Here is a 25,609-nt window from a genome sequence, read left to right as displayed (position 1 = left end):
TTTAAAAAACATATTTTTGTTTTTAGAATATGACTAAAAATTCAATCATTATAAGAAAGATACAAATCATGGTAAGAAATGAGAAGAAAATAGACTAATTTTTCAAAAGCCAAAGACCGAAAATGAAATGATTATCAAACTAGACCTTAATCAACCGTCACGATTCTATATAATAGAATGAGATTTTTTTTCTTTTAAAGGTTTTGGGTTATCGGCAACATGATGATCAACAATCAATCAATGTTAAATTCATTTAGGTAAAACCATTTCATTTAAAAAAAAAAAATAATAATNAAACCCGAGGGTTAAAACTCAAATTACAGCATTGCAAAATGGGATTTAGAGCCTCGTTGCCAACTGGAAACTTACAGAAAAATTCCCTTAGGAAACGTCATCCAACAACTGCTGCACGCAAAACCCGACCCCCACCCACTAAAGGTGGTAAGCAACGCCGACTAACAGGGGAAGACGCATAAGAGCGGAAAACCAAGGCTTGGGGGACACTAATCAAGGCTAAAAGCTTCTTTTCCCTTGGGCAATAGAGAAAGTTAAAACAATTAAAAACAAAAAAAAAACAAAAAACTTGACTATCAAGCCTTTTCAAAAAGGCATAGTATATGGATATACTTAAAAAAACATTTTGATTTTGTTCGCCCTGAACCTCATATTTTAAAAAATAAATAAAATACAAGATAAGGAAAAGAGACTAATGCTCCAAGATACCAAAGAAACAAAAAGTATCATATGAAAGCACCATCATCAACAAGCATAATAAACAAACAAACACTTGTACTTGAGAAAAGATCTATTTAAAAGGGAATATAAATATGAATTCTACAAACGCAAACAATTTCAACAATTCCACCTCTCTAACAGCCAATGACAAAAAGAAAACAAAAATTTAATGGCTATTTCACATGTCATCTAATCCTAATAGGATGAAACTTCAACCCTGCACATTTCATATTGTAAGGTCCAATTCAAGCACACAAAGAAGCTGGGACTCGATAAGACTTGAGAAACACACGCCCTGCTTCAATTTGCAATCATATTATACATTGAAAAAATGTAACCTTAAAATAGCCCCAAGGAGTTGCACCGTTACGTAAGGCCCGTTGTCTCTCAGTAACACCTAACTGAGCGTCGAATGTTCAAATAGTCGGTGAGTTTAATAGGGAAAACCTTTAATGTCTCTAGGCCTTGGTTTGGTGAAAGAAAATGTAGCAATAAGTTGCTAGTCACAAGTAATACAATTACGGTCTCACCCCTTGAATTGCCATTCTCTGCGGCACATGGGGCAATGAGCCTGAGAAGTCTGTGAATTCACCCATTTTAGGATGCAATGAAGATGGAAAGCATGGTTGCATGCACCCCAAACTGCATGTAGAGAAAAACAAATAAGGGATCATTACCATCATGTTCAAAGAAAAATAAATGTCTGAAAGAATTTACTAAAACACGGTGCAACCTTCAATTGGTTGTTAATTAGAGTACGAATTAGATGGTTTTTCGAGCTCATTTATAGTATATGTGTGTATAAGTACCAATTAGATGGTTTTTCGAGCTCACTTATAATATATGTGTGTATATATAATCTTAAACATCACGAATCAACTGTGAGTTGCAATGATAGAAAGTAGGAGAAAAAGTTTGAGGATATGAACAGAAGGCGAGTTGACTCACTCAATGGGCAATCATCCCCAGGGAGCTTGCAATCAGGGCAACAACCATCAAAGGCCATCCTACAAATTCCACATGTTTCATCTTGTGCATTCCAAGTCCATGATGCAACAGCATGCCACCTATATTTTACGGAAGGGAGGATAACAAAATAGTTAATTACACTCAAGGGTGGGAACTATAAGAAAAAAAAATGTGGGAACGTACTCTTTTGAACCCCGAACATACGTTTACGGAGGGCACCTGAGTCAAGGAGAATCTAATTGCAGATACAGTTTATTAAAAGATAGCATTTCTAATGTATTGATGCACAAGAATATTGTGCAACAGCCAACAGAACTATCATACTGACATACATAATTGGAATGGTCTTATTATAACTGATCGAGAATGACGAGAAAAAGGAGATACGAAAGCACATGACAAGAAATCAACCCAACTACGTCGTGGAGAAAAGATCTTTAAATTACAAAAGAGATTAACACAAAAGCACACAGTAAAAAAACTTCAAGTGACTAATCTACCAAATTTCATAAAGTTGCAAACTTTTACTTGGACGATTTGTGGCTTTTTCCAAGCCAAGCTTCCCACAAAACACTTTGAGACTAGACACTTCCAAAAACTTTTGGCTTGCCTCAAAAGAGGTGGCCCAAAAGGACCTGCTCGATGGCATGAGTTGTTGAACATGGATAACACCAATTCAAGCTTAATTGTGAAAAGAGCAAAGCAAAAGGCTGAATCCTTCGACAGGGTAGAAAGAGATGATTGCAAAGCTCTGAATCTACCTTAAGGCGGGGAAAGACAAGGAAAGAGTGCCATTCCCTAAAAGCTAATATTATGGCTACTGCCAATCTTGAAACCAAAGAAAACTGTAAGAGAGACTTGCATGTAACAAAATTTTCAAGGGCTATTTCTTTGAAGTTTTCCATGGCAATTTGTGAACCACAGATGAAAATCAGGTACACATTTACCAGTAATGATAGGATGTATAGACTCGTTCATAGGGTGGGTAATCCGGAACCATTTGATCTATATGCCAATCTTTGAGGTTGGCAAGGGCAAGACCACCACCATTTTTGTCATTAGAAATTCTGTTCCAATAAGTAAGATCACTGCCATCCTCAAATCCTTTGGTAGCCAAGAGGACATCCCCCATTCTTCGGAAGCAACTTTGTTAGGCAACTTAAAGATGGAAATGATATAAGCGGTGAGGCGACAAGACAAATTGAATAAAAGTTAGTCAATCTCTCCTAGAAATAAACAGCATATAATCGAGCATTTTTTTTTATTTATTCAATCTCATAGAGATTTATATACACGCACACAAATATATATAAGATCTTCTAGAGATTCTTTCTATCATTATAATCTAAAAAAGAACAGAGATTATGTCCAAGGGGCATTCCAAGATAATCAAGGCGGAGGCTTTCAATCAAACAAATTTGAAAATTTATATGCAGATGAAGTTGCAAATTTGAGCTTAATAGAATCAAGGGTGGAACCCCCTATTTTATCTTCTCAAATTCCATCCAAATGTTCTTATTTGGATACATTTGTGGGCTCTAATTAAGAAGTATATCACCCAAATCTCCATCAATATCAACTTGAAAGAGCAAAGCTCTTCTAATATGACCTGAATTAATTACTTGGATCTCTCATGGTCTCGGGTCAAATCCATCGTGTAGCTTTAAAGAAACTCTTACAGATAAGAATGCTATTAATTTGTTCTTGGTGCAAATTTGCTGGAAGATTACCGTTCTTTGGGTTTATGCATTGTAGGCCTTGTTCTTGATATTTTGGTTTGATAGGTCTCATCATCTTTTTCAAGGTTAGCTCCTCAATAGTTTTGTTCATCTAGAGTCAACTCGTCTCAACTCTATTACATCATTTTGTCAGTTCCTCTATTCAAATTTTATATCTTGTTTGGGATGTTTCATATTTCCTCTATCAGTGTTATAGTTTCTTATCTTTATATTTGTTGCTTTGCACTTCTTCTCGTTTTCCATTTTCTTATGTTCCTTCAAGATTTATGTAACTTGAGCATTAGTCACTTTTCATTTCATCAATGAAAATACTCCAAAAAAGATAGAAAATAGAAAACATGACTCAATATAGCAACAAATATTTAGTAACGTACAGGAAAACAGATATACAAAGGATACGCAAAACTTTTACTTTCATCTCCACCTCCACGCAAATCAAACCTATCATCAACAAAGGTATACGTTAATCTAAAATAGCACACATGAAATAAACTCATTTACAAAACTTTGATTGGAGAAGTCCATTGAGAAAAGTGGAGGAGTAACGACCTGACTTTTCAAAGAAAAGAGTACTGATGTTACTCATGAATGTAAAACTCAAAATTGGTTAAAACGGTAAATCCAAATATTTTAAGATAAAGAAATCAAAACAACTTTAACGAATAAACATGAATAAGAGTTTTGTTTTTGGGATCCCATCAAAAATATAAAATAAGCATGATTTTTTTTTAGAAACAATATCTTTCATTGAGAAAAAATAAAAGAATACAAGGGCATACAATAACCAGGCGAACAAAAAAAACCCACTACAGAAAGGGTTTTCAAATAAGATATTGCCAAGAGAATAATTACAAAAAGTCTTCGAAACTAAACCCATAGAGAAACATGAAACCTCACCAAAGACCAAACCTTGCTAAGGTTCCTCTTCACTCCACAAAACACTCTATTGTTCCTCTCCCTCCAAAGATCCCACAACAACACACACACCCCTGCAAACCTGATAGCTCTCCAAAAGAGCTACTTATCTCCACCTAAATCATGTTAGTTCTTAGGAATTTAATATTTTATTGAATGTTTTGACAGGAAAATGAGCAAAGGAGACTTTCGGGACGTTCCAAGTGCAATTTGGATCGAAATGGAGCACTCAACAGCAACCAAGAAGCAAAATGACGGTTTTGTCCCCAAAGCTGGCATAGCAGTGCCATGCCCGGCGCTACACATTGCACTCGAAGGCAATAAGCATCAAAATCGTGCAGCGCCACGACACTTCGGAGATTGACGGAAGATGAAGGTTGATGCACGCGCGTGTTGAAGGGCAAGGCGCAGTGGCGCCCTATAATGCGCTACGGCAAACGTCATGAGTGCCACGGCCCTTAGGCTTCTTTTATATATATTAGCTCCATTTGTAGGGTAAAAAGGTCATGGAGAATAGAGAAAACCAACCCCCAGCCCGTATTTTCTTTCTTTTTCATATTTTAGCTTAGGTTTTTCATATTTTTGGGTTGTAATCATGGATTGGAAGCTCTTCCCTCTCCTTTCATTGTCTATGAAGATGTTTAGGTAAGTGTTTTCTAGTTTTTGGGAGCAAACCCTATGTAAACTACTTGAGATTGTTCTTGAATGACATTATATTATGATTTTGCCTCTTTGATCTATTTTAACCTCTAAATGTATGTTTCTTGATTGGATTGATGCTATTGAAAAGTAAAGAGAAAAGAGGAAAAGACAAGGTTTACGTGGAAAACCCTAATCCAAAGAGAGAAAAAACCATGATGGAGAAGTTTTTATTATTTAATGTCATACCTACAAGAGGCCCCAACCTCAGATATAAATAGAATGAGGGGAAACCCTAATTTAGTAAATATAGAGAAAAATACAAATATGCCTTATAAGGCTAATGCACCATATTTCAACACTCCCCCTCAAGTTGGGGCGTAGATATCGGCAAGACCCAAATTGCTAACACACGCTTCAAACGTCTATCTTGGTAATCCTTTGGTAAGAACATCTGCAACCTGTTGGGCTGAAGGGACATAGGGGATACAAATAATCCCGTGGTTTAACTTCTCTTTAATAAAGTGTCTGTCAATTTCAACGTGCTTGGTTCTACCATGTTGTACTGGATTGTTGGCAATACTGATGACAGCCTTATTATCACAATACAACTTCATGGGACCTGGACTGTCTTGGTGAAGATCAAACAAAACTTCCTGTAACCAGATTTCTTCACACACTCCCAAGCTCATAGCTCTATACTCTGCCTCAGCACTGCTTCTGGCCACTACACTCTGTTTTTTACTCCGCCAAGTCACCAAATTTCCCCACACAAAGATACAGTATCCTGAGGTTGACTTTCTATCAGTCACCGATCCTGCCCAATCTGAGTCAGTATATGCCTCGATGCTCCGTGTGTCATATTTTCTGAACACAGCCCTTCCCTGGGGTGGGCTTCATATATCTCAGAATTCGAGTCATTGCTTCCATATGCTCCTCATACGGACTCTGCATGAACTGACTTACCATACTCATAGCGTAGGAGATATCGGGCCTAGTATGAGACAGATAAATTAGTTTTCCTACAAGGCGTTGATACCTCTCCTTATTTACAGGAACTCCTTCCGTAATGTTCTTCAGTTTGCCATTGACCTCAATCGGAGTGTCAATGGGTTTGCATCCAGTCATTCCTGTTTCTTTTAACAAGTCTAGAGTGTATTTCCATTGAGACATGGATATTCCTGCTTTCAATCTCGCCACTTCCATCCCGAGAAAATACCTCAGACTACCAATATCTTTGATCTCAAATTCACCTGCCATCCTTTGTTTTAGCTTAACAATTTTTGTCGTGTCATCTCCTGATAAAATGATGTCATCGACATACACCACCAAAACAGCAATCTTCCCTGAAGGTGATTTTGTGGTAAACAATATATAATCAGAATGCTCTTGAACAAACCCTTGGGATTTAACAAACACTATGAATCTATCGAACCATGCCCTAGGAGACTGTTTCAACCCATATAAAGATTTCCTGAGTTTGCAAACATGGTTCCCAATCGACTGGCGCAGGGGCTGCTCAGACACGATCGGGTAGCTTCTGGTCTGAGGCTCGATCGACTGCTCGGATGCGATCGGGTAGCCGTTGAATGGAGGCGCGATCTAGAGCTCCAACTCGATTGCTAGCGCGAATCTGCTCGACGGCTGCTGTACCTAAGCAAAACTAGGTCTATTGGCTGGAATAGAGTCGTCTGCCATCTGGGTTGTCTGTGATCCGGTTGGGTTGTGGCTGCTTGACAGCGTGGCTTCCACGGTTCCAGGTGGCGTGACTGCTGGGTTGAGGATCGTCCGGAGATACCGATCCACAGTTGCCTGGATCATGGCCATATTAATCGCGTCTGCCGTTGTTCCATCACCTACCACGTTGGATGACTGAATTTCTTTTATCGAGACTAGGGTTTCATTACCTTGCTCTGATACCATATTGAAAGGTAAAGAGAAAAGAGGAAAAGACAAGGTTTACGTGGAAAACCCTAATCCAAGGTGAAAAAACCATGATAGAGAAGTTTTTATTATTTAATGTCATACCTACAAGAGGCCCCAATCTCAGATAGACAGATATAAATAAAATGAGGGGAAACCCTAATTTAATAAATATAGAGAAAAATACAAATATGCCCTTAGAGCTAATGCACCATATTTCAATAGATGCCCCTATCTTGAAATGTTTGTCGTTGCTAATTGATTTTTAGCTTGCATTGTGTCTTCTCCTTCATCTAGCTATAATCACCTATGTAGCAAATAATTGAATCTTGTATGCTATGGTTTTAAGCTTATCTTAGATCTTAGAATGCATGCTTCAATTAGGTTCGAAGATAAATTGGTTAATTAATTAGGCTTACTAATTAGTTAAACACACAATGGAACTCTTAACCGTAATGCACATGACCTTATTCTATATGATCGCTTATCGAACCCAATAGGACCTGCGGCATGTAGTTTAATTAGGGCTTAAGGCTAATTGATAGTTAGGGCACTTGCTCGATTTAGCCGAAACAATTCAGCTACCTATAGTGTTGATGAATTTGGATGAATTTGGTAAGTCAATGTGAATGCATAATCAAATGAATGTTAATCAAGATATTTCAATGATGAAGTTACATAGGAACCCAATTTGCTCCCAAGACTAGATTCTCCTATCCTAGGTTACATTTACCCTTTATCTTTATTTCTTGCATTTAATTTCATGCACTCAATCCTATCCACACCAAACCCCTCATTTACCGCTACAACTAGAGAATTAGCTTAACGAAACATTATTAGCACTTCCCTGCGGATTGACTCGGACTTGACACTGTTGCTACCTCTTTGTAGTAATAGGAGTATAGTTTAGTATTACAAATTGTTTTTGATTAGTAGAGGTTTGCAAGCGACAATAATTCTCTCTATCAAAATGGCATCGTTGCAAGGGAAGCCAGTTTGTTTTCATTTAGTTAAATGTCTAGTTAGAGCATTCTTTTGCTTTTGATTTGTTTTCTTTTCTTATGTTAGGTTATTCATGACTAACAAAGCACATAGTTTCTACTATGCTTTGTGCACAAGGCAAGCTGTCGAACAACAAGAAGCTAGGAAAATTTCTAAGCTCAAGGGAACCCGATGTCAACGAGTCATACCTTGAGGAGTCACCCTAGTCATTGGGAGCCTGAGCCTTGCACCCATCCTGGATGGACCGCTCACTCCTATAACTATGGTAATTCTTATGCACAGCCACAGTACTACTACAATCCTGTCACTCCCGAGCCATCAGAGTTTGCTCAAGAGGCCAACCAAGGTATGTCTTCAGAGGATTTAATTAGAGAGTTGCATAACAATGATTTCTCTATGCAGCAGAAGCACTTTAGTATCCAGCAGAACAGTCGTTAGTTCGCGACAGAGACTAGAGCTGAGATGTCGTATTTAAGCAATCAACACGCTCAAATTGCTGACTCGATTGGGAGGCTATAGGAATCCCTGCTGCAACTTCATTACCTTGAGACTACTGAAGCGCCCCGTTCACGAGGTAATGTGCTTTAACGATGAGGATGATGACGTGGAGCTCATGCCATGGAGATAGTTGTCGAGGCAGAAGAAGAACATGAGCCTACACCCGACGACATCCAGGCGATAGAGTTAAAGGTTGAAAGACCTCGTCTTGTTCTAACTCCATGTATCTCGCATATATTTGACTTTTCTTCTTCTTGCTTTCAAGAGTCGGTTATTTAGTCTTTCATTTCTTTAGGCTCAATCGGGCCGCTTGAATCTTTTAATTCTTTCTTTCTTCCTTTTTTCATAAATAAAATTATCCAAATTGCACCTGAATCACTTTTCTTCCAAAAACTGCACACCTACCTCGATTTCTCACCTCATCAAGCAAGATTTTCGTGGGTTTCTCTCCATTCTTGCGTAAATTAGGGATTTTTCAACATTTTTTAGTCTTTCATCACACCTAAGGTATAATCTCTTGTTCTCTTAATTTATTTGAAGTTTTTACTTGAGATTTGCTTAAATTAGGTTATGAACTCTTTGATTTGTTGATTTGTGCTGAAAATTGGAGGAAGGGAATTGAAGTGGCGTAGTTTGGACGAATTCATGGTGTTTTTGCTTGTGATTTTGCTATTTGCAGGTTGGGGTGGGTTAGTTTAGAGACTTGAGAATTTTTGGCCGAAATGTTGTGTCGTTCTTCCTTTAGGTAGCCTTGAGTTGTGCACTTAGCTTCCAATACCAATGGCACCTAGGAAGAACAAGGGTAAAGGGATAGCTAGTAGCTCTAGCAACCGTCCCGAAGAGCCTCGATATGACCAAAATAGGTTCCCTTCTCACAGTGCATATGAGTGTTTTATGCATGCCATAGCCACTAAAATCCTTATTCCCGAACGAGCCATGTCTTTGGATTCTAATTACTTCCCCCACATCACCGCCAAAAAACAGCGGCGTGGATGGGAGTTATTAGCGGGACAACCTAAGGATGCGGTTGGTCCTATAGTTCGGGAATTTTACTCTAACATTGAGGATAGGGATGTCTCCGTTGTTAGAGGGGTGACAATTTCTTTTTCTCCCTCTCGCATTAATAATATTTATCATTTGGCTAACATTAGTGAGGATGAGTATTCTAGATTTTTGTCACAACCATTTGATGAGGACCAAGTTGCTGAGGCCCTCTGTGGGCCAAGGATCGAACAAGGTCTGGACAAATGGGATGGATGTTAAGATTAAAGGGACGAATTTAATTGTCTCTAATCAAATCTAGCATGCATTCCTTTGTGCTAGGTTGATGTCAGTCACCCGTTTGGCCGATGCGACCAAGGATAGAATGAAGCTGCTCTAATGTCTCTACATCGATCGTTCTATCAACGTCGGGAAGGTTATATGTTCCTCCATCCGACGTTGCAACCGTCATGCCACCATCGACGGTTTTAGGAATCCGTGTTTGATCACGGAGCTATGCCAACGACCAGGTGTGGAGATTGGATAGCTTGAAGAGGGGGTAGCTCCTAAGGCACCTAATAACAGGATTATCATTTCTGCCTTTAAAGGTGGCATGGCGGTGGAGAGGCAATAGGAGGAAGCTGGTGGCGATGATCAACACGATCATCTAGAGGAGGATATTGAAGAAGAACCTTTAGGTCAGTGTGCTCTTAGGATAGCAGAAGAGGCCTTGAGAGTGAACTTAGATTTAGCTCAAAGGGTTAGGTGTATGCAGAGAGATCACTTCGTGAATGAAAGGGATTGTCTCTACTATGCCAACATAGGCTTCCAGTATGACATCCAAAGAGAGTCAAACTCACCGGATTCAGATGGCCATTAGCTTTTCTCTAACTTAGTGCCCTCAGCCTAGGTTTTTTCCCCTTAATTTTTAGCTTTTAGCTTCTTTTCTTTTCTAGCTAGCTTTCTAGGAGTAGATTTTAGGTTAACTTCTTTTAGGTAGGTTTTATTTTGTCTGGAATTTTGGTTTTTGCATTGCAGGTTCCTCTTTTCTTTTCTCCTTGTATTGCCCAAGCAACCCGCCCCTCATGGACTTCATTTCAGGGAAGATTTTTTGTTTCTCTTTCATTTGTCCTTCTTTGCTGCTTGCATGCATTAGGAACAATGCATTGATTAGGTTGGGGGAGGGTGAGTTGCATGGTGCTTATGCTCTATTGGTTCTTATACTTGCATCTTGTTTGTCCCGTTTTTGTGCACAAAAGTTTTACATAAATTTTTACATTTTTGTTTGATTAGGACGACTTAGGATATGCTTGTATGCTTCTTTGCTTGATTTTGTTGAAAGAGCATTTGATAAGCCTATTTAAATTTTTTTTCATTCCTTGCTTTCTTGTGCACTAGCCAACTTAGGTTTTTTCTCTTAGGGCTTAGGATGGATTTATGGTGTTCATAAGTCCGTTATCACCTCGAAAGGCCCCATCAATCAGAGAGTGACCTTGCTAGATAGGATATAATGTGAAACTAAGAAGAATAAATGGGGCCAGAACCCCACCTTTGAGAGACCAAAGTTAAAACTATAAGCCAGTAACTCTCGACCCCTTGTCTGCTTAGCAACCAAACTATTTGATCCACTCACCGAAAAGGAGAAATCCTTGTGATTGACATAGCAGACCGCCGGAATAAACCCATCTTTATACCTTTGGCCCTAAAACAGACATCTTTCAACCACCAATCCTCCCCTCCACACACTTCTTCCTCCACCAAACCTCCACATAAATCAGTCACCAAAGAAGTAAATTGTCTCATTCTAAGAAAATAGAAGATATCCAACGTTGTAATCCAACCACCTCCAAATTCTAACTTTTGTTCCTCCTCCACCACTCGATGATCCCATCTCTATAAAATAAACTTCAGTTGTCCATAAAGGTCTATACCTCCCTTCATATAACATCTCCAAATTTTCTAAGGAAAACCAATTGAAGTCAATCTCAAATGTTCGTAACCAACAAACTCTTAACTTAGGAAGCCAAACCAACTTAGCCTTTGACCTCAAAATATTAATTTCCTTTATCCTATCAAAATAATAAAACCTTCATTAAATACTTTTATTTTCCTCCCACTTATTGGTCTTAAGTTAAAGGTTCTCTTTTTCACTTTCCAAGTGAAACATAATCTCGATACCAAAATATGTGACCATTTCCAACCCTTTTATAACCTACAATTCAATTTCAAACTTCATACTTTTATTAGGGTACTTTTCACAAGTTAGCATTGCTTTTAAACATCAAATTCTCATCCTCCATCTTAGTATAGCTAATTAAACTTAAGTTTTACCTGAAAATGATGCATATTAAAAATACACAGTAAGCAACCCCTTCGATGGGGTCAAACATGCACATCTCTCCCCACAAAGGCAAGTAATGATGCAATGTGAGACCTTCTCTTAACTCCAGCCTTTGCGTGGCCAGTGTTGACAATTACCTCAACGAAGCAAGTGTGGTTCTCCGAAGAACCCACTCACATCGATGGTAGTTGGCACCCATTTGGCATAGTGGAGCCTCCCCCATCACAAGTTCCCAAGAAGATAAATGAGTAATTTCCCAAAGCAATTTTTTCATGACTAACTACCATGATGCAAGTGTCAAATAGAATATGCATGAGGTCCCCTAGCTCGGGTGTCATGTACATTTACATCACACAGACATGCAAACGTATATGGCATGCATACCAAAATAAGTTATAAATTGCCCACATCAATTTCCAACATCCGCACATGTATGAGCAGCATAAAAATCATAGAGTATACACCGTGAATCGTAAAACATCAACATTAAGCATCAAAAAATCATGCATAATTTTCAAACATTAAATATACATATCCAACAGGCCATAAGGTCGTCATCAGAACAGCCACTTGCCTGGAAGATAAACTCAAATATTATATCCAAGTAATCAAATCTCCTCAAATATTATATCCAAGCAATCAAATCTCCTTCTTGACCTAGAGGGGCCTTGAATCAAACCCTACAGCAACAACTAAATTAAATTTCAACCTTCAGAGCCTAATTACAATTGCAAACTCACTCCAAAAGTCACCAAACAACTTACCCAAGGTGCGGATCGATCCAAATACACTTCAAATCTTTACCAATGCTTTCAACAAGAAGTCAAGAACAATTCAAGAATAAGGGCTGAAAACACAAATTCCAGCAGCTAATTAACAATTCCAAAAGGGTCTCAAGATCTCAACACACCAGAATTTCCAAACGCTTGCTATCCTTGCTGAACGGCAACTCTAAACCCTTCAAAACTTCGAATCTAATCTCAAAATCATCGGTAAATCAATCTCCAAACCAAATAATCCTATGGACAACAAATACCAACCAAAAATCATCCAAAAACACCCAAAACTTACGCAAATACTGGTTCCAGCTTTGGCGGCAGCGGACTCAGGGGACGACAGTGGAGGACAGTCTGCGACACCGACGGCGGCGAGCACTACAAGCGGCGGCGCTTAAGCTTAACACAGAGAGAGACCACGGATTAAGGAGAGAATCCGGTGAGACTTACCGCCGCCGGCGGAAACTCCGGCAAGACACGGACGGAGGCGGCGCTGTCAACGATGTTGGTTGGCGGCACGACGGACAAGGCGATGAGGGTGGCCGGCGGTTGTTCTTAAGTGTGAATGGAAGGGTAGAAAGAAGGTTTCGAGTGAGAAAGTGGGGACTGGAGGGGTCTCACTCCAGCAACCAGGGGTGTTTGCCCAAGTTGGATTGGATTGGATGGAAAAAAAAAATCCGCCTACTGTTTGGTAATAGTTTACCAATTATTAAATATCACTTATTATCTTGTTCGTTATCTCACATTTTTCATCTCTCAATTACTCTCTTCCTATAATAATTATCAACTCAATTCTGTGCGTCAAACGCCCCCTAAAAGAATAAAAAAGAACTTATGCTAAATTTACCAAGCAAAACTAAATCCAATCTGAAAATGGAGTTTTTTTTTTTGTACGGATGACCTCTTGCGTGCACCTTTATGTTTTATGATCTGTCCTCTACTATCTTATGAATTTTAACCTTTTTATTACGTCAGACGATATTTTTAGCCTTTTCAATGAACTCGCACTAGGATAAGATCTCCAACCCAACACCTTTTTCAAAGCTCGAACCTGATGCTATTATAATAATGCGACGAATAAATTTAAAGGAAGAACCTAATGATGTCGGGTTGAGGATGAACTCACCAACTCGATTGCTTTTCCGAAGCTCTAACCCGATTTTAAATATGTAACCCAAAGGTGCACTACGTGTGGTAATTCAGGACACAATTGAGCAACATGCAGCCAGTCATTATTAAGTAATATAAGCAGTGACCAACAGAGATAGAGGTAATGTACATGCTCTATTTGATTTGGATTGTGCTTTTTTTTTTATTCTGATTAATAAATTTGAAGTTCAGGCTTTCTATTTATTACTGGGTTAGGGCTTCGAAAAAGGCATCACCAGGCTGAGACGTTTACTACTGTCGTGATTTCACGGGTAATGCCATCCGATTTTTAGATTTTTATTCAATCGGGTTGCATATTTGAAATCGGGTTAGGGCTTCAGAAAATAAATCGGACGGGTGAGTTCATCCCAACCCAATATCTATAAAAGTATATTAGCATGCAACGAAAATAACAAGGATCAATAAGCATTCTAATTCATTAATTTTGGCAAAAACTAAAGCATGCTCAACTAATATAAGAGGGTTTGGAGTAAATCTTTATAGAACTCTTCAAGATCTTGGTCCTCGGTAGTTGTCTTCTCCAAAACTTAGCGTGAACCACCTCAAGATCTTTCCTACTATTTTCTGGGAGCTTTAGAATGGGTTGTGGGACTCAAGAACAGCTTGAACGAACGAAAAACTAGGGAGAAGCTCGCTGCAACAGTTCGTTTGAAGAACTCTTTCTTCAACATGAATTTTTCTCAAAAAACACTTTTTAAATCATCTCTCAATTCCACTCTAGTCTTCTTTATTTATTGCATGTGAATATGCAAAGAAGATGGTTGCATGAGATTTGAATAATTAAAGAGAATGTTAATGGGTTTTGAGTGAGCTAGTTGAAGATGGTAATTGAAAAACCCATCTTTCCATTGTGCAAGTTTCCAATTTTTCTATTTTCATCAAAAATTGATTTCAAAATCCACTAGATTTTAAAACCGAAAATATTATTTATTTTATAAGATTAATTTCATAAATTAATTCTCTAATAAAATTAATAAAAATTATTTAAATCATCATTTAAATAATTCTAATTTAATATCAAATATTAAATTAATTTTTACACAAATCCATCTTCATATATTTAAATATAAATTCTCTTATTCCGTTTCTTTCTAATTTGAACGTTTCAAATTAACTTATCATGCTACTCTAAAGCTTATCCATTTACGAGCTAGTAGGGGACCTCGCGGACCTACAAATCATAGGCTCCAATGATCCGAGATTAATTGGCTAAACTCATTATACTAAATTAATCTCATTCATTAACTAATGGGTTACTCCACTATGACCCATAGTTTTACTCCCCTCACTGTAGATATATTATGTCCACTTGATATAACCATAATCAGTAAGTCAATTCTTCATAGATTGTTCGTAATCACAACTAGGTCAAGATTAATGTTTTACCCCGGTGAATACATCTTGTTCCTTAAGTTCATACTGACCCTCTAATGAACAATTTTGATTCATAATACCTATGAATTAAGTCCTTTCTCTATCATGAGAAGGTGGGGCCCCGATTGTTCAAGACCTGGAATTAGTACTTAAGAGAACAACCTATCTGCTAACCCTAAATTGGGTAGGAGTGAATTTCATCTTGCAGAGCTATGTCCCCAGCTATTCATCTGGTCTTATCCCTAAAATGGGAGACTTATTGAGCTGTGCTGTTGGACTCCTCTCACTCATGCAGATCAAAGGATAATCCCGAACAAACAGGAGTACATAGCTAGCTCAGAATTAAGATCTTATTAACCTAGGTTACTTAATAAATGAAATAGTCAATTTTAACAGTAAACGATCATTATAAAGAAAAGTGACTATTTTTGTGGTCCAGTCTATATGCAAACTCATTGCATAGGATGCCCCCACTCACATGTCTCAACATGAATGATATGTGGATCACATCATTTTTAGCACTTTACAACTTCTTGTAACAACTACAAAGTGGACAGCATCCAATAGACCAGGATGAGATACCCAATTTCATCCATATACTTATTAGACCATTTAGGCTATATACTATGTATAAAGAAAAGTGACTATTTTTGTGGTCCAGCCTATATGCAAACTCATTGCATAGGATGCCCCCGCTCACATGCTTCAACATGAATGATTTGTGGATCACATCATTTGTAACACTTTACAACTTCTTGTAACAACTACAGAGTGGGTCGCATCCAATAGTGTTACCAGGATGAGATACCCAATTTCATCCATATACTTATTAGACCATTTAGGTTATATACTATTAACTTGATTCTGTTTATGTCACCACATAAAGTTAAAGTATTCAGACTATAGTCATGGATATGTTTATTAGATTTTCATAATAGAATACAAAATCAACAACTTATTATTATTGATAAATAGACACGAACTGTAAGTTCTAGGACATTCCCAACAATATCATTAAGCTCTCCCCTTAAATTTCTTCGTTGCATTATCATGATAGCATCAGGTTCGGGTTTTGAAAAAGGCGTCGGGTTGGAGATCTCATCCCAATGCAAGTTCATTGAAAAGGTTAAAAATGTCGTCTGACACAATCAAAAGGTTAAAATTCATAAGATAGTGGAAGACGGATCATAAAATATAAAGGCGCACGGGAGAAGGTCATCCGTACAAAAAAAATGTTGGCATAATATCTGGAGTTTCTTTTTGTATATTATATGGATGATCAGATCCGCAAAGACCATGATTGGGAATTGTTTGATCGACTTTCTCCGAGATACCGGTTTGCTGGCCAAAAACCATAAAAAAAAGTCTTTTTATACACTAGTAGCTGGGTTGGTTTGGCTATTCCTTTCTATTGAAAAGGAGTCATAAGGTTAAAATTCATAAGATAGTGGAAGACAGATCATAAAACATAAAGGCGCACGGGAGAAGGTCATCCGTACAAAAAAAAAATGTTGGCATAGTGGCCATCTAAAACCAGCGAGTCCAACTCTCTCGGGATGTTGAACTGGAAGTCTATGTTGGCATAGTAGAGAAGATCCCTTTTCATTCATGAAGTGATCTCTCTGTATATGCCTAACCCTTCGAGCTAAATCTAAGTTCACTCTCAAGGCCTCTTCTGCTATCTTAAACCTAAAGGTTCTTCTTCAATCTCCTCCTCTTAATGATCGTGTTGATCATCGCCACTAGCTTCCTCCTATCATCTATGTTATTAATCTCCCACTAAAGTGTTCTACTTGTTTGAGTATACTTTTACTTATGTTTATTTCGGCTAATTAAACAACCTAAGTCTATGTGGTTTATCCAAGTATAACGTTTATAATTGGATTTAACCTATGATGTCTAGGTGATAAACCAATTTTATTATCTCACACCACTCACGCATGCTCATAAAACTGGTTAACAACGCTCAATTATTCGACCATAATCCCTAGGTAGGAGGTGTTCTATAGACTGTCAACTTAAGTACCTCCAGCCTTAGACAGGATTATATACCGGTTGAGTTTGTAACCATATTTTATAAAATAACGACCTATTTTAACTATTCAAATAAGTGGTTAACCTACGTGAGCATGCAACTTATCTTTGTTATGGATTTTAATGTCTAATCCAATTTTATAAGAACTTATAAAATAATAGACATATTTTGCATCCATAACATACATCAAAGGCATTTAAACTTTAATATGACACTTATATTAAACTTTAAAAACCCTAAACATGCATACTATATATTATAACTCTTTATAACATATAACCAATGCGTGTTACATGCTTCTTATTGTGGGATTTTAAATCTACATGGCATACAAATATGCACATACATGTTTAAATTTAAATATAACATGCATAAATATTTAAACAACACTGATATGGTTCAAATTTGGCATCCTAAGCAAGCAATAAAAACTAAATTATTACAAAAACAGCTAAAAAAACTACTGCAATTTGAATCTAGACCGCTCAACCCGACCCGATCCGGCCTTTCAATGCTCAATTGAAGCTGCACCGATCCAATTTGAGCTGAACTGGACCAAGAGTCAACCAAAATGGTTGAACTAGATTAACCCCACGTGAATCGACTCATGAGTGTGCGTCTTTTTGGGTTGGGATGAGCAGCGTTGCAACACTCCATTCCAGCATTACAACGCCATGAACTTCATCAAGAGCAGCGTTGCAACGCTCATGGGCAACGTTGCAAGGCTGCCTAGCAGTAGCTACTCCTCTAGGTTTCTACTATGGACCTTGCTTGTTTCAATCGTCAATTACAGCCTAAATTTAACTCTACTGACTCCAATAAAATTCAAGACTTTAGAGCACACATATAAGCTCATCAACCAAGAGTCAATTACAAATTTAACAATTGAATCAAAGAGAAATCTAATGCCAAAGTTGAATTTCAACCATATCAGTCAACCAAACATGCATCTATAGAAATTCACCCACTAAACTCAAATTAACGTTAATTAAGTTCTTAAATCATGCTCTGATACCAATTGATAGAATGTAGAAGCATGAAACGGAAGCAATCAGATCAGTAAGCACTCTATTTACACTTAATTTGAGTTCTAAGATCATACAAACACAGTTTTTCATATAGAAGGGTTTCTAGAACATATACCTCTGAAGAATCCTTCAAATCCAAGCTGTTCTCCACGAATTTTAGCTTCAAATCAAGAGTAGACCAACAAGAGTGTCTTCTCTACTATCTAAGCTCTGGATTTGAGTGATGGAACTTAAATTTGAAGTGAATTTAGTATGGAATAGGAAAAGGTCTTAGAGAGAGAGAGAGAACTTCTACAGAGAAACAATTTTCTAGCATCCTTGTTCTTCAATCTTAGAAATTGGAACTGTTTTATGTAATATCGATGTAATCCTCACTTCACCAACCCCTTGACACTTCAAGAGGCCATGAAGAAGTGGGATAGGTGTTGGATTGTGGGATTGATTTGGACAATTCCACTATCCAAATCCAATTTCAATTTTTAAGTTTAATTCAAATCAAATTTTAAATTAAACAAAAGTTTCAATTTCTCAAATTGAATTTCTAATTTTGAAAATGATTTAAATAAATAAATTTATTAAATTAATTAAATACATATTTCATACATGAATCATATTCATGTAATTTAATATTTAAATCAACATTTAAATATTTTAAACTTCTCCAATTTCATTTAATTTCAACAAAATTAAATGTTAATTATATCGAATATAATTATCCAAACCCTAATTGAAATTTTGAACACTTCAAATTAAAAAACCCTTAAATTCAATTTGAACATTTCAAATTGAAAATCTTAATTTTGATTTTGGACATTTCAAAACTACTTAATTCACTAATTCAAGGTGTTAATGTTTTACGAGCTAGTAGATGGACATTATGGACCTACAAATCATAAGCTCCAACGATTTGAGATTAATTGGCTAAACTCTTTAGATTGAATTAATTAATATTCATTGACTATCGAGACACGCCATTATAGCTTGATAATTGCACTGTAGATATATTTCTATCCATTTGATTTAACCATAATTAGTAAGTCGACCTTTCATAAGTTATTCGTAATAATGGTTGGGTCACTTATTGTTTTACCCCTGAAATTACATCCTGTTCCTTAAGCTTCACTAATCCTTTAATGAACAATTGGTTTGTGATCCAATCACTAAACTTAATCCCTCTCGGACCAATGAAAGGGTGGGGCCCCTTGTGTCAAAACCTAGATTCAGTACTTAAAAGAACAACCTTTCTACTATCCTTAAATTGGGTAGGTGTGAATTTTGTCTTACATCCTATGTCCCCAACTATCTACCCAGTCTTACATCTGAAATGGGAGACTTATTGAGCCGGCGCTGTTGAGCTAACCCTCATATATGCAAATCTAAGGATAATCTCGAATAAACAGAAGTTCATAGTTAACTTAGAATTAAGGTCAAGTTACCTAGGTCATTAGATCGAAACAGCCAGTCTTAGCATTATAAAGTAAGAGTGACTTATTTCTTGGTCCGATCCTATGCAAACTTTTTTAGTCATACTGCTTTTTTAGCTGCTTCACATGCAGCAACATACTCAACTTCAATGGTGGAGTTAACAATATAACTTTGCTTGATACTTCTCCATACTATTGCTCTTTTGTTCAAAGTGAATACTGACCCCAAAATAGATTTTCTTGAATCGATATTAGTCTGGAAGTCAGAATATGCGTATCCTGTAAGGATCAAATCCTTAGCACCACAACAAGCATATAGTCTCTCATCATTCGATGATACTTGAGGATATTCTTAACGACAGTCCAATGATCATATCCTGGATTGGACTGATATCTGTTGACGATTCCAACTGCATAGCATATGTCGGGACAAGTACACAACATGACATACATTAAACTCCCTACTGCTAATGCATATGGAATTCGTTGCATAACCTCAACCTCTTGAGGTATCTTAGGACTTTGTTCCTTAGACAAACGAATTTTGTGCCTGAAAGGTAGCATACCTTTCTTGGAATTCTGCATTTTATATCTAGACAATATTTTGTCAATATAAGGTGCCTGAGATAATGCTAAAGTTCTGTTCTTTCGATTCCGACTATTTGGATCCCAAAAACATACTATGCTTCTCCCAAATCCTTCATTTGGAATTGCGTAGCAAGCCATCTCTTAATGTTAGCAAGAAATTCTACTTCATTTCCTATGAGTAGAATATCATCAACATACAGAACCAGAAAAGCTATAGTTTTGTTGACAATCTTCTTGTAAACACAAGGTTCGTCAACATTCTGTTCAAAGCCATAAAATTTGATTGCAATGTCAAATCTCATATTCCAGGATCGTGAAGCTTGTTTTAACCCATAAATTGACCTATTAAGCTTGTAAACTTTTTGCTCTTGACCCTATTCTATAAACCCTTCTGGTTGAGACATATAAATACCCTCTTCAAGATAGCCATTCAAAAAGGCTGTCTTTGTTGGGTTTTATGTCCTAAAAACTCGCAGTTTGTAAAATAATAAACATTTTCTATTATCAATATACTTGTTATTGATCTCATAAATTGTATGAAAGTCTAAATCCAATAAACTAAGACCCATGACTATTGTATGAGTACTTGAACTTTATGTGGAGACATAAGATCGGATTGGATTCGAGTAAATAGTCAAAGTGATCTATGGTACATGAATGAGGTTGGATACCTTATTGTGGTAACAACATTGGATGCGGCCTACTCTATAGTTGTTACAAAGAATTGTAAAATGCTACATACGATGTGATCCTGTTATGACATGAGGAGTAGGGCGTCCTATGCAATGAGTTTGCATAAGATCAGGACCAAGAAATAAGTTACTCTTACTTTATAACGCTGTTTACTATTTAAGACTGACTATTTCACCTAGATGACCTAGGTAACTCGATCTTAATCCTGAGCTAATTATGAACTCCTATTTATTCGGGATTGCCCTTAGATTTGCATAGTTGAGGGTTGGATCAACAGTGCCGGCTCAATAAGACTCCCACTTCAGGGGTAAGACTGGATAGATAGCTGAGGACATAGGGTGCAAGACGGAGTTCACACCTATCCGATTTAGGGAATAGGAGAAATGTTGTTCTTTCAAGTACTAAATTCAGGTCTTGAATAAGGGTCCCACCCTCTCACTAGGCTGAGAGAGTTTGGTTTGATGATTGGATCATCAACCAATTGTTCATTAGAGGATCAGTGAGGACTTGAGGAATAAAACGTAATCTCGAGGGTAAAACAGATATTTGATCCAGCCGTTATTACGAACAACCTGTGAAGGGTCGACTTGCTGATTATGGTTAAATCGTGTGGACATAATATATCTACAGTGAGGGAGTACAACTATGGGCTTTAGTGGAATGACCCATTAGTTAATGAATGAGGATTAATTTGGTCTAATGAGTTTAACCAATTAATCTCGGATCGTTGAAGCCCATGATCTGTAGGTCCGCGAGGTCCCTACTAGCTCGTAACGGACTAGCTCTATATTAGGTGATAAGTTAATTTGAAACGTTCAAATTAGAATTAAGATATTATTATATGTTTAATTTTATAATTAAACGGAATAGGAGAATTTATATATTTAAATATGATTTAAATATATAAAGATGGATATGTGTTAAAATTTAATTTAATATTTGATATTAAATTAATTAATTTTATTTAATAATTAATTTATGAAATTAATTAAATTTTTCATTTTAAAATCAAAATAGGTTTAATAAAATCAAATTTTGAGTTTTTGAGATAAAATTGAAAAAGAAAAAGAAAACAAAACACTTAAATGGAAAAAGAGGTTTTTCCATTATCCATCACCAAGTAGCTCACTCAAATGGCAATATCTTTGCCTTGTCTTCTCCAAGCATGAGCTGCAACTCATGAACTCTTTTCTTTGCACGTTGATCTGCAATATAATGAAGAGATTGGAGTGAAAATTGGGCATGCAATCTATAGAGAATTTTAGAGAAAATTCGGGTTGAAGAAAGGGTTCTTCAACAAGGTTGCTACAGTGAGTTTTTCTCCTTCTACACTTGATTCAAGCTTGTTTTGAGTCCCACAACTCAATCTAGAGCACCAAGAGAATAGTGGGGAAGATCTTGAGGTGGTCTACAACAAGATTTGGAGAAGATAACAGCTGATGAAGGAACTTTGAAGAAGTTCTACAAGAGGTATGTCTTGAAACTCATTTTTTTCTGCAAAAGCATGCTTTATATTATGCAAAAATTAGTGAATTTGAGTGCTTAGATGATCATTGTGCTTCCGCTGCTGTTGATACAATTCTACAATCTTGACATCTATTTGCCAGATTTCATAATCATAAAATGCAGCAATGGATAAGAGTAGATCATGACAACCAGATAGAAGGTTTCTTCATAGTCTACCTCCTCTCTTTGGATAAACCCTTTTGCCACAAGTCTAGCTTTGTAGGACTGTACCTTACCAGCTTGGTCTCGTTTTCTCTTGTAGATCCACTTGAAATCGATGGATTTTCCCCTTCTGGTTTATCTACAAGATCTCAGACTGAATTAAAGTACATTGACTCCATTTCAAGGTCCATGGCTTTAATCCACTAGTCTTTATCCACATTTTCCATTGCTTGTTTGAATGTTAATAGATTCTCTAAGCCATCATCTAGCATGATGACTTAGGTTTCTGTTAAACCCATGTAACAGTCAAGCTGATGAACAACCCTCCCATTACGTCGAGGCACTCTCAACTCTTGAGAATGACGTGAAGTGTTGGAAGGAAAAATGATGGGGTTATGCACGCAATCATGCGTTGTACATGGCTTAAGCTATGCGTTTATACCCATGCGTCGGAGGTCATGCGTTGGAATGGAAAATATATGTTAATCTAGTATGCAATGACCACACGTTCCTATCACAAGTTTTCTTACGTTCGCGTTAAGTATAACGAGAACGCAAGTTTCTCGGGTAATCCGAGGTTGAACACAAGGACTTGTCACTCAATAATGCCTGTGAAGCAATGCGTTTGAGGCGATGAATAAAATATAAAAAGAAGAAGTTTAATGGATTACACACTACTCCTACTCCTAACTAAACAGATTGAGCAATGTAAGACTTGCGGTGAGAATTGGTAGATACACAACAACTATTAACGCATAATAATGTTTATTACCTTAAATCGCTCGAGTAATCCCAGCTTGTCACACTAACGCATTGCACACCTCTCGGTGGTCAGCCGCATGACTATATCTCTATAGTGCATGGTTGCGTCGAGCATAAGATTGTGCTTATCTCTAGAAACAATGCATACTTTGCTTTAGTATGTTCCATCTCTTACCTTCTCAGGCAGTTGGACACGACTAATTAACTTATAGACAAGCATTGCAACAACCCATAGACAAGCGTTGCTACAGCCTATCACCAAGCAAAGAGGATTAACTCACTATACTCGCACAATGCACACCTCTCGGTGGGTTGCTACATGCTTCCTATCTCTAGGCTACATGATTAAGTATGTGATCGCCTTTGATAAATAAACGATAAAGATAAATGATGATAAAGATAAAGATGATGAAGAAGATGGCATCGAAAGAAGCAAGATATGCATTGATTACAAAATGTCTTAATATCTTAAGCTAAAATGTAACACAATACAGAGGTTAGAGAAGAAATGAAAGACTCTGCGTCAAGGATGCTGGTGGTGCCATGGATGAATGGTGGAGATGTCTCTCTCGAGCTCTATCTCCGGTGAAAGCTCCGGTCGTCACTCGGTCTGGTTTGTGGAGATGAAGAATTCTCACTAAAAATCTCGCTTATGCTCTCATCTGTGATCACAAACCTCTGCCTTGAGGCAGAAGTTCTGATGTCTTGAAATGAAGGTCCAAAGGGCTATTTATAGAGTTTAAATGCCGACAACTATCATGATTGTGTTATGTCTCACTACTGCCTTTGTCGCGGTATGGGCAATGTCACATCATCTTATCTTGTTGATACTCCCATCGTATGCGTCCGAGCCTGATTCAACTGAAGTATCAATGCATTCTACCCATCTTACGATCGCCCTTCTATTATGGTCATCACTCTGTGGCTGCAATCTCCAAGTGATTACCGTATTTCGCTTGATCACCGCAACTTCCATGCGATGGATGTATTCGATCACCGCAACTTTCATGCGATGGACACATGCGATCACCGTAAGCATTCGTCTATGTGATAACAGCTTTCAACGCATGTGTTTGTCTTTGCGGTCGCTTGGCTTCAGCGTATGCGTTTGATTGCGATTACTTATTTCCAACGCATGCGTTTGATTCCTGCGATAGCTACAAAAATAGACACTTTGACACAAAGTAACGCATAATATTGGGGTCAGTGAGGATTTAGGTGCTAATCGACGCAAAACTCAATTTTTCACAAATTCTAAGTATTATCACCGTATTTTCTACTTGTTAGCCCTCATAATTCTAAATAAAATGCTTATAATAACTGGCATTTCTGCCAGTTATCATGAAGTACCAATTTCATCAACGTTTTTTGATGGACCTGCTTGATCAACAATTCTTATTGATTTATCTATAGTTTCTCTAGTCATCTCACTTAATACTAACCTACTGTGAGGTTGATGATTTTTCATGTGGTCTTCCTCTAGGAATGTTGCATTTGTTGATATAAATATTTTATCTTCTTGAGGATCATAAAAGAAACCACCTTTTGTCTCTTTAGGATAGCCTACAAATAGGCATACTTTTGAACGACGTTCCAATTTCTTTGGATTCTGCACCAACACATGTGTTGGGCATCCCCAGATCCTGAAGTGAAGTAAACTACTTTTACGTCCTCTTCATAACAAGTAATGTGTTTTTTAACACTTTTCGAGGGAACCATGTTCAATATATATACCGCAGTTTCTACTGCGTCACCCCAAAAAGAACTTGGCAATTGAACATAACTCATCATAGAACAAACCATGTCCAACATGGTTCTATTTCTCCTTTCTACAACACCATTTTTTTAAGTGTGCTAGGTGTTGTGTGTTGAGACTGAATTTCGTATTCTATCAAATAGTCCTAAAATTTTAAGTCCACGTACTCACCACTCCGATCTGATCGAAGTGTTTTAATCTTGTTACCTAATTGGTTCTCAACCTCTGCCTTATATTCCTTGAACTTTTCAAGTGTTTCGGACTTATGATGCATTAGGTAAATATAGTCATACCTTGAATAATCATCGATAAAACTAATGAAATATTCATATCCTTCTCTTGCTCTAACATTCATCGGACCACAAAGGTCTGAACGTACTAGCTTTAAGGATTCTTTGGCTCTAAGATCTTTTCCAGAAAAAGATCTCTTAGTCATTTCTCCCTCAAGACATGATTCACATAGAGGTAATGAACTATCTTCTAACTGATTTAGATGACCGTTCTTAACTAATCTCTCAATCCTGTTGAGATTTATGTGACCAAGTCTCAAGTGCCAAAGAAAGGCGTTTGGAGAAAATTTTCTTTTCTTATTT

The 25,609-nt window shown here is 37.3% G+C and overlaps 1 protein-coding gene across 1 annotated transcript in view; it reads right to left on the bottom strand.

Moving 5' to 3' along the window:
• Nucleotides 1-790: 790 nt before the first annotated feature.
• LOC120084719 overlaps nt 791-25,609 on the bottom strand; it is a 31,612-nt gene continuing 6,793 nt past the window's right edge. Inside the window, exons 2-6 of the mRNA XM_039040532.1 lie at nt 12,969-13,072; nt 12,814-12,896; nt 3,843-3,884; nt 1,684-1,802; nt 791-1,377 (exon numbers count right to left, since the gene is read on the bottom strand). Coding sequence (XP_038896460.1) covers nt 1,262-1,377; nt 1,684-1,802; nt 3,843-3,884; nt 12,814-12,896; nt 12,969-13,072 — 464 coding nt within the window. The 3' untranslated portion in view covers nt 791-1,261. The remainder of the gene's footprint in view (nt 1,378-1,683; nt 1,803-3,842; nt 3,885-12,813; nt 12,897-12,968; nt 13,073-25,609) is intronic.

This window comes from Benincasa hispida, chromosome 9, assembly GCF_009727055.1.
Source record: "Benincasa hispida cultivar B227 chromosome 9, ASM972705v1, whole genome shotgun sequence".
NCBI lineage: Eukaryota > Viridiplantae > Streptophyta > Magnoliopsida > Cucurbitales > Cucurbitaceae > Benincasa > Benincasa hispida.
Note: the sequence above shows the minus strand (reverse complement) of the source record. Positions and strands in the feature narration are given on the sequence as shown.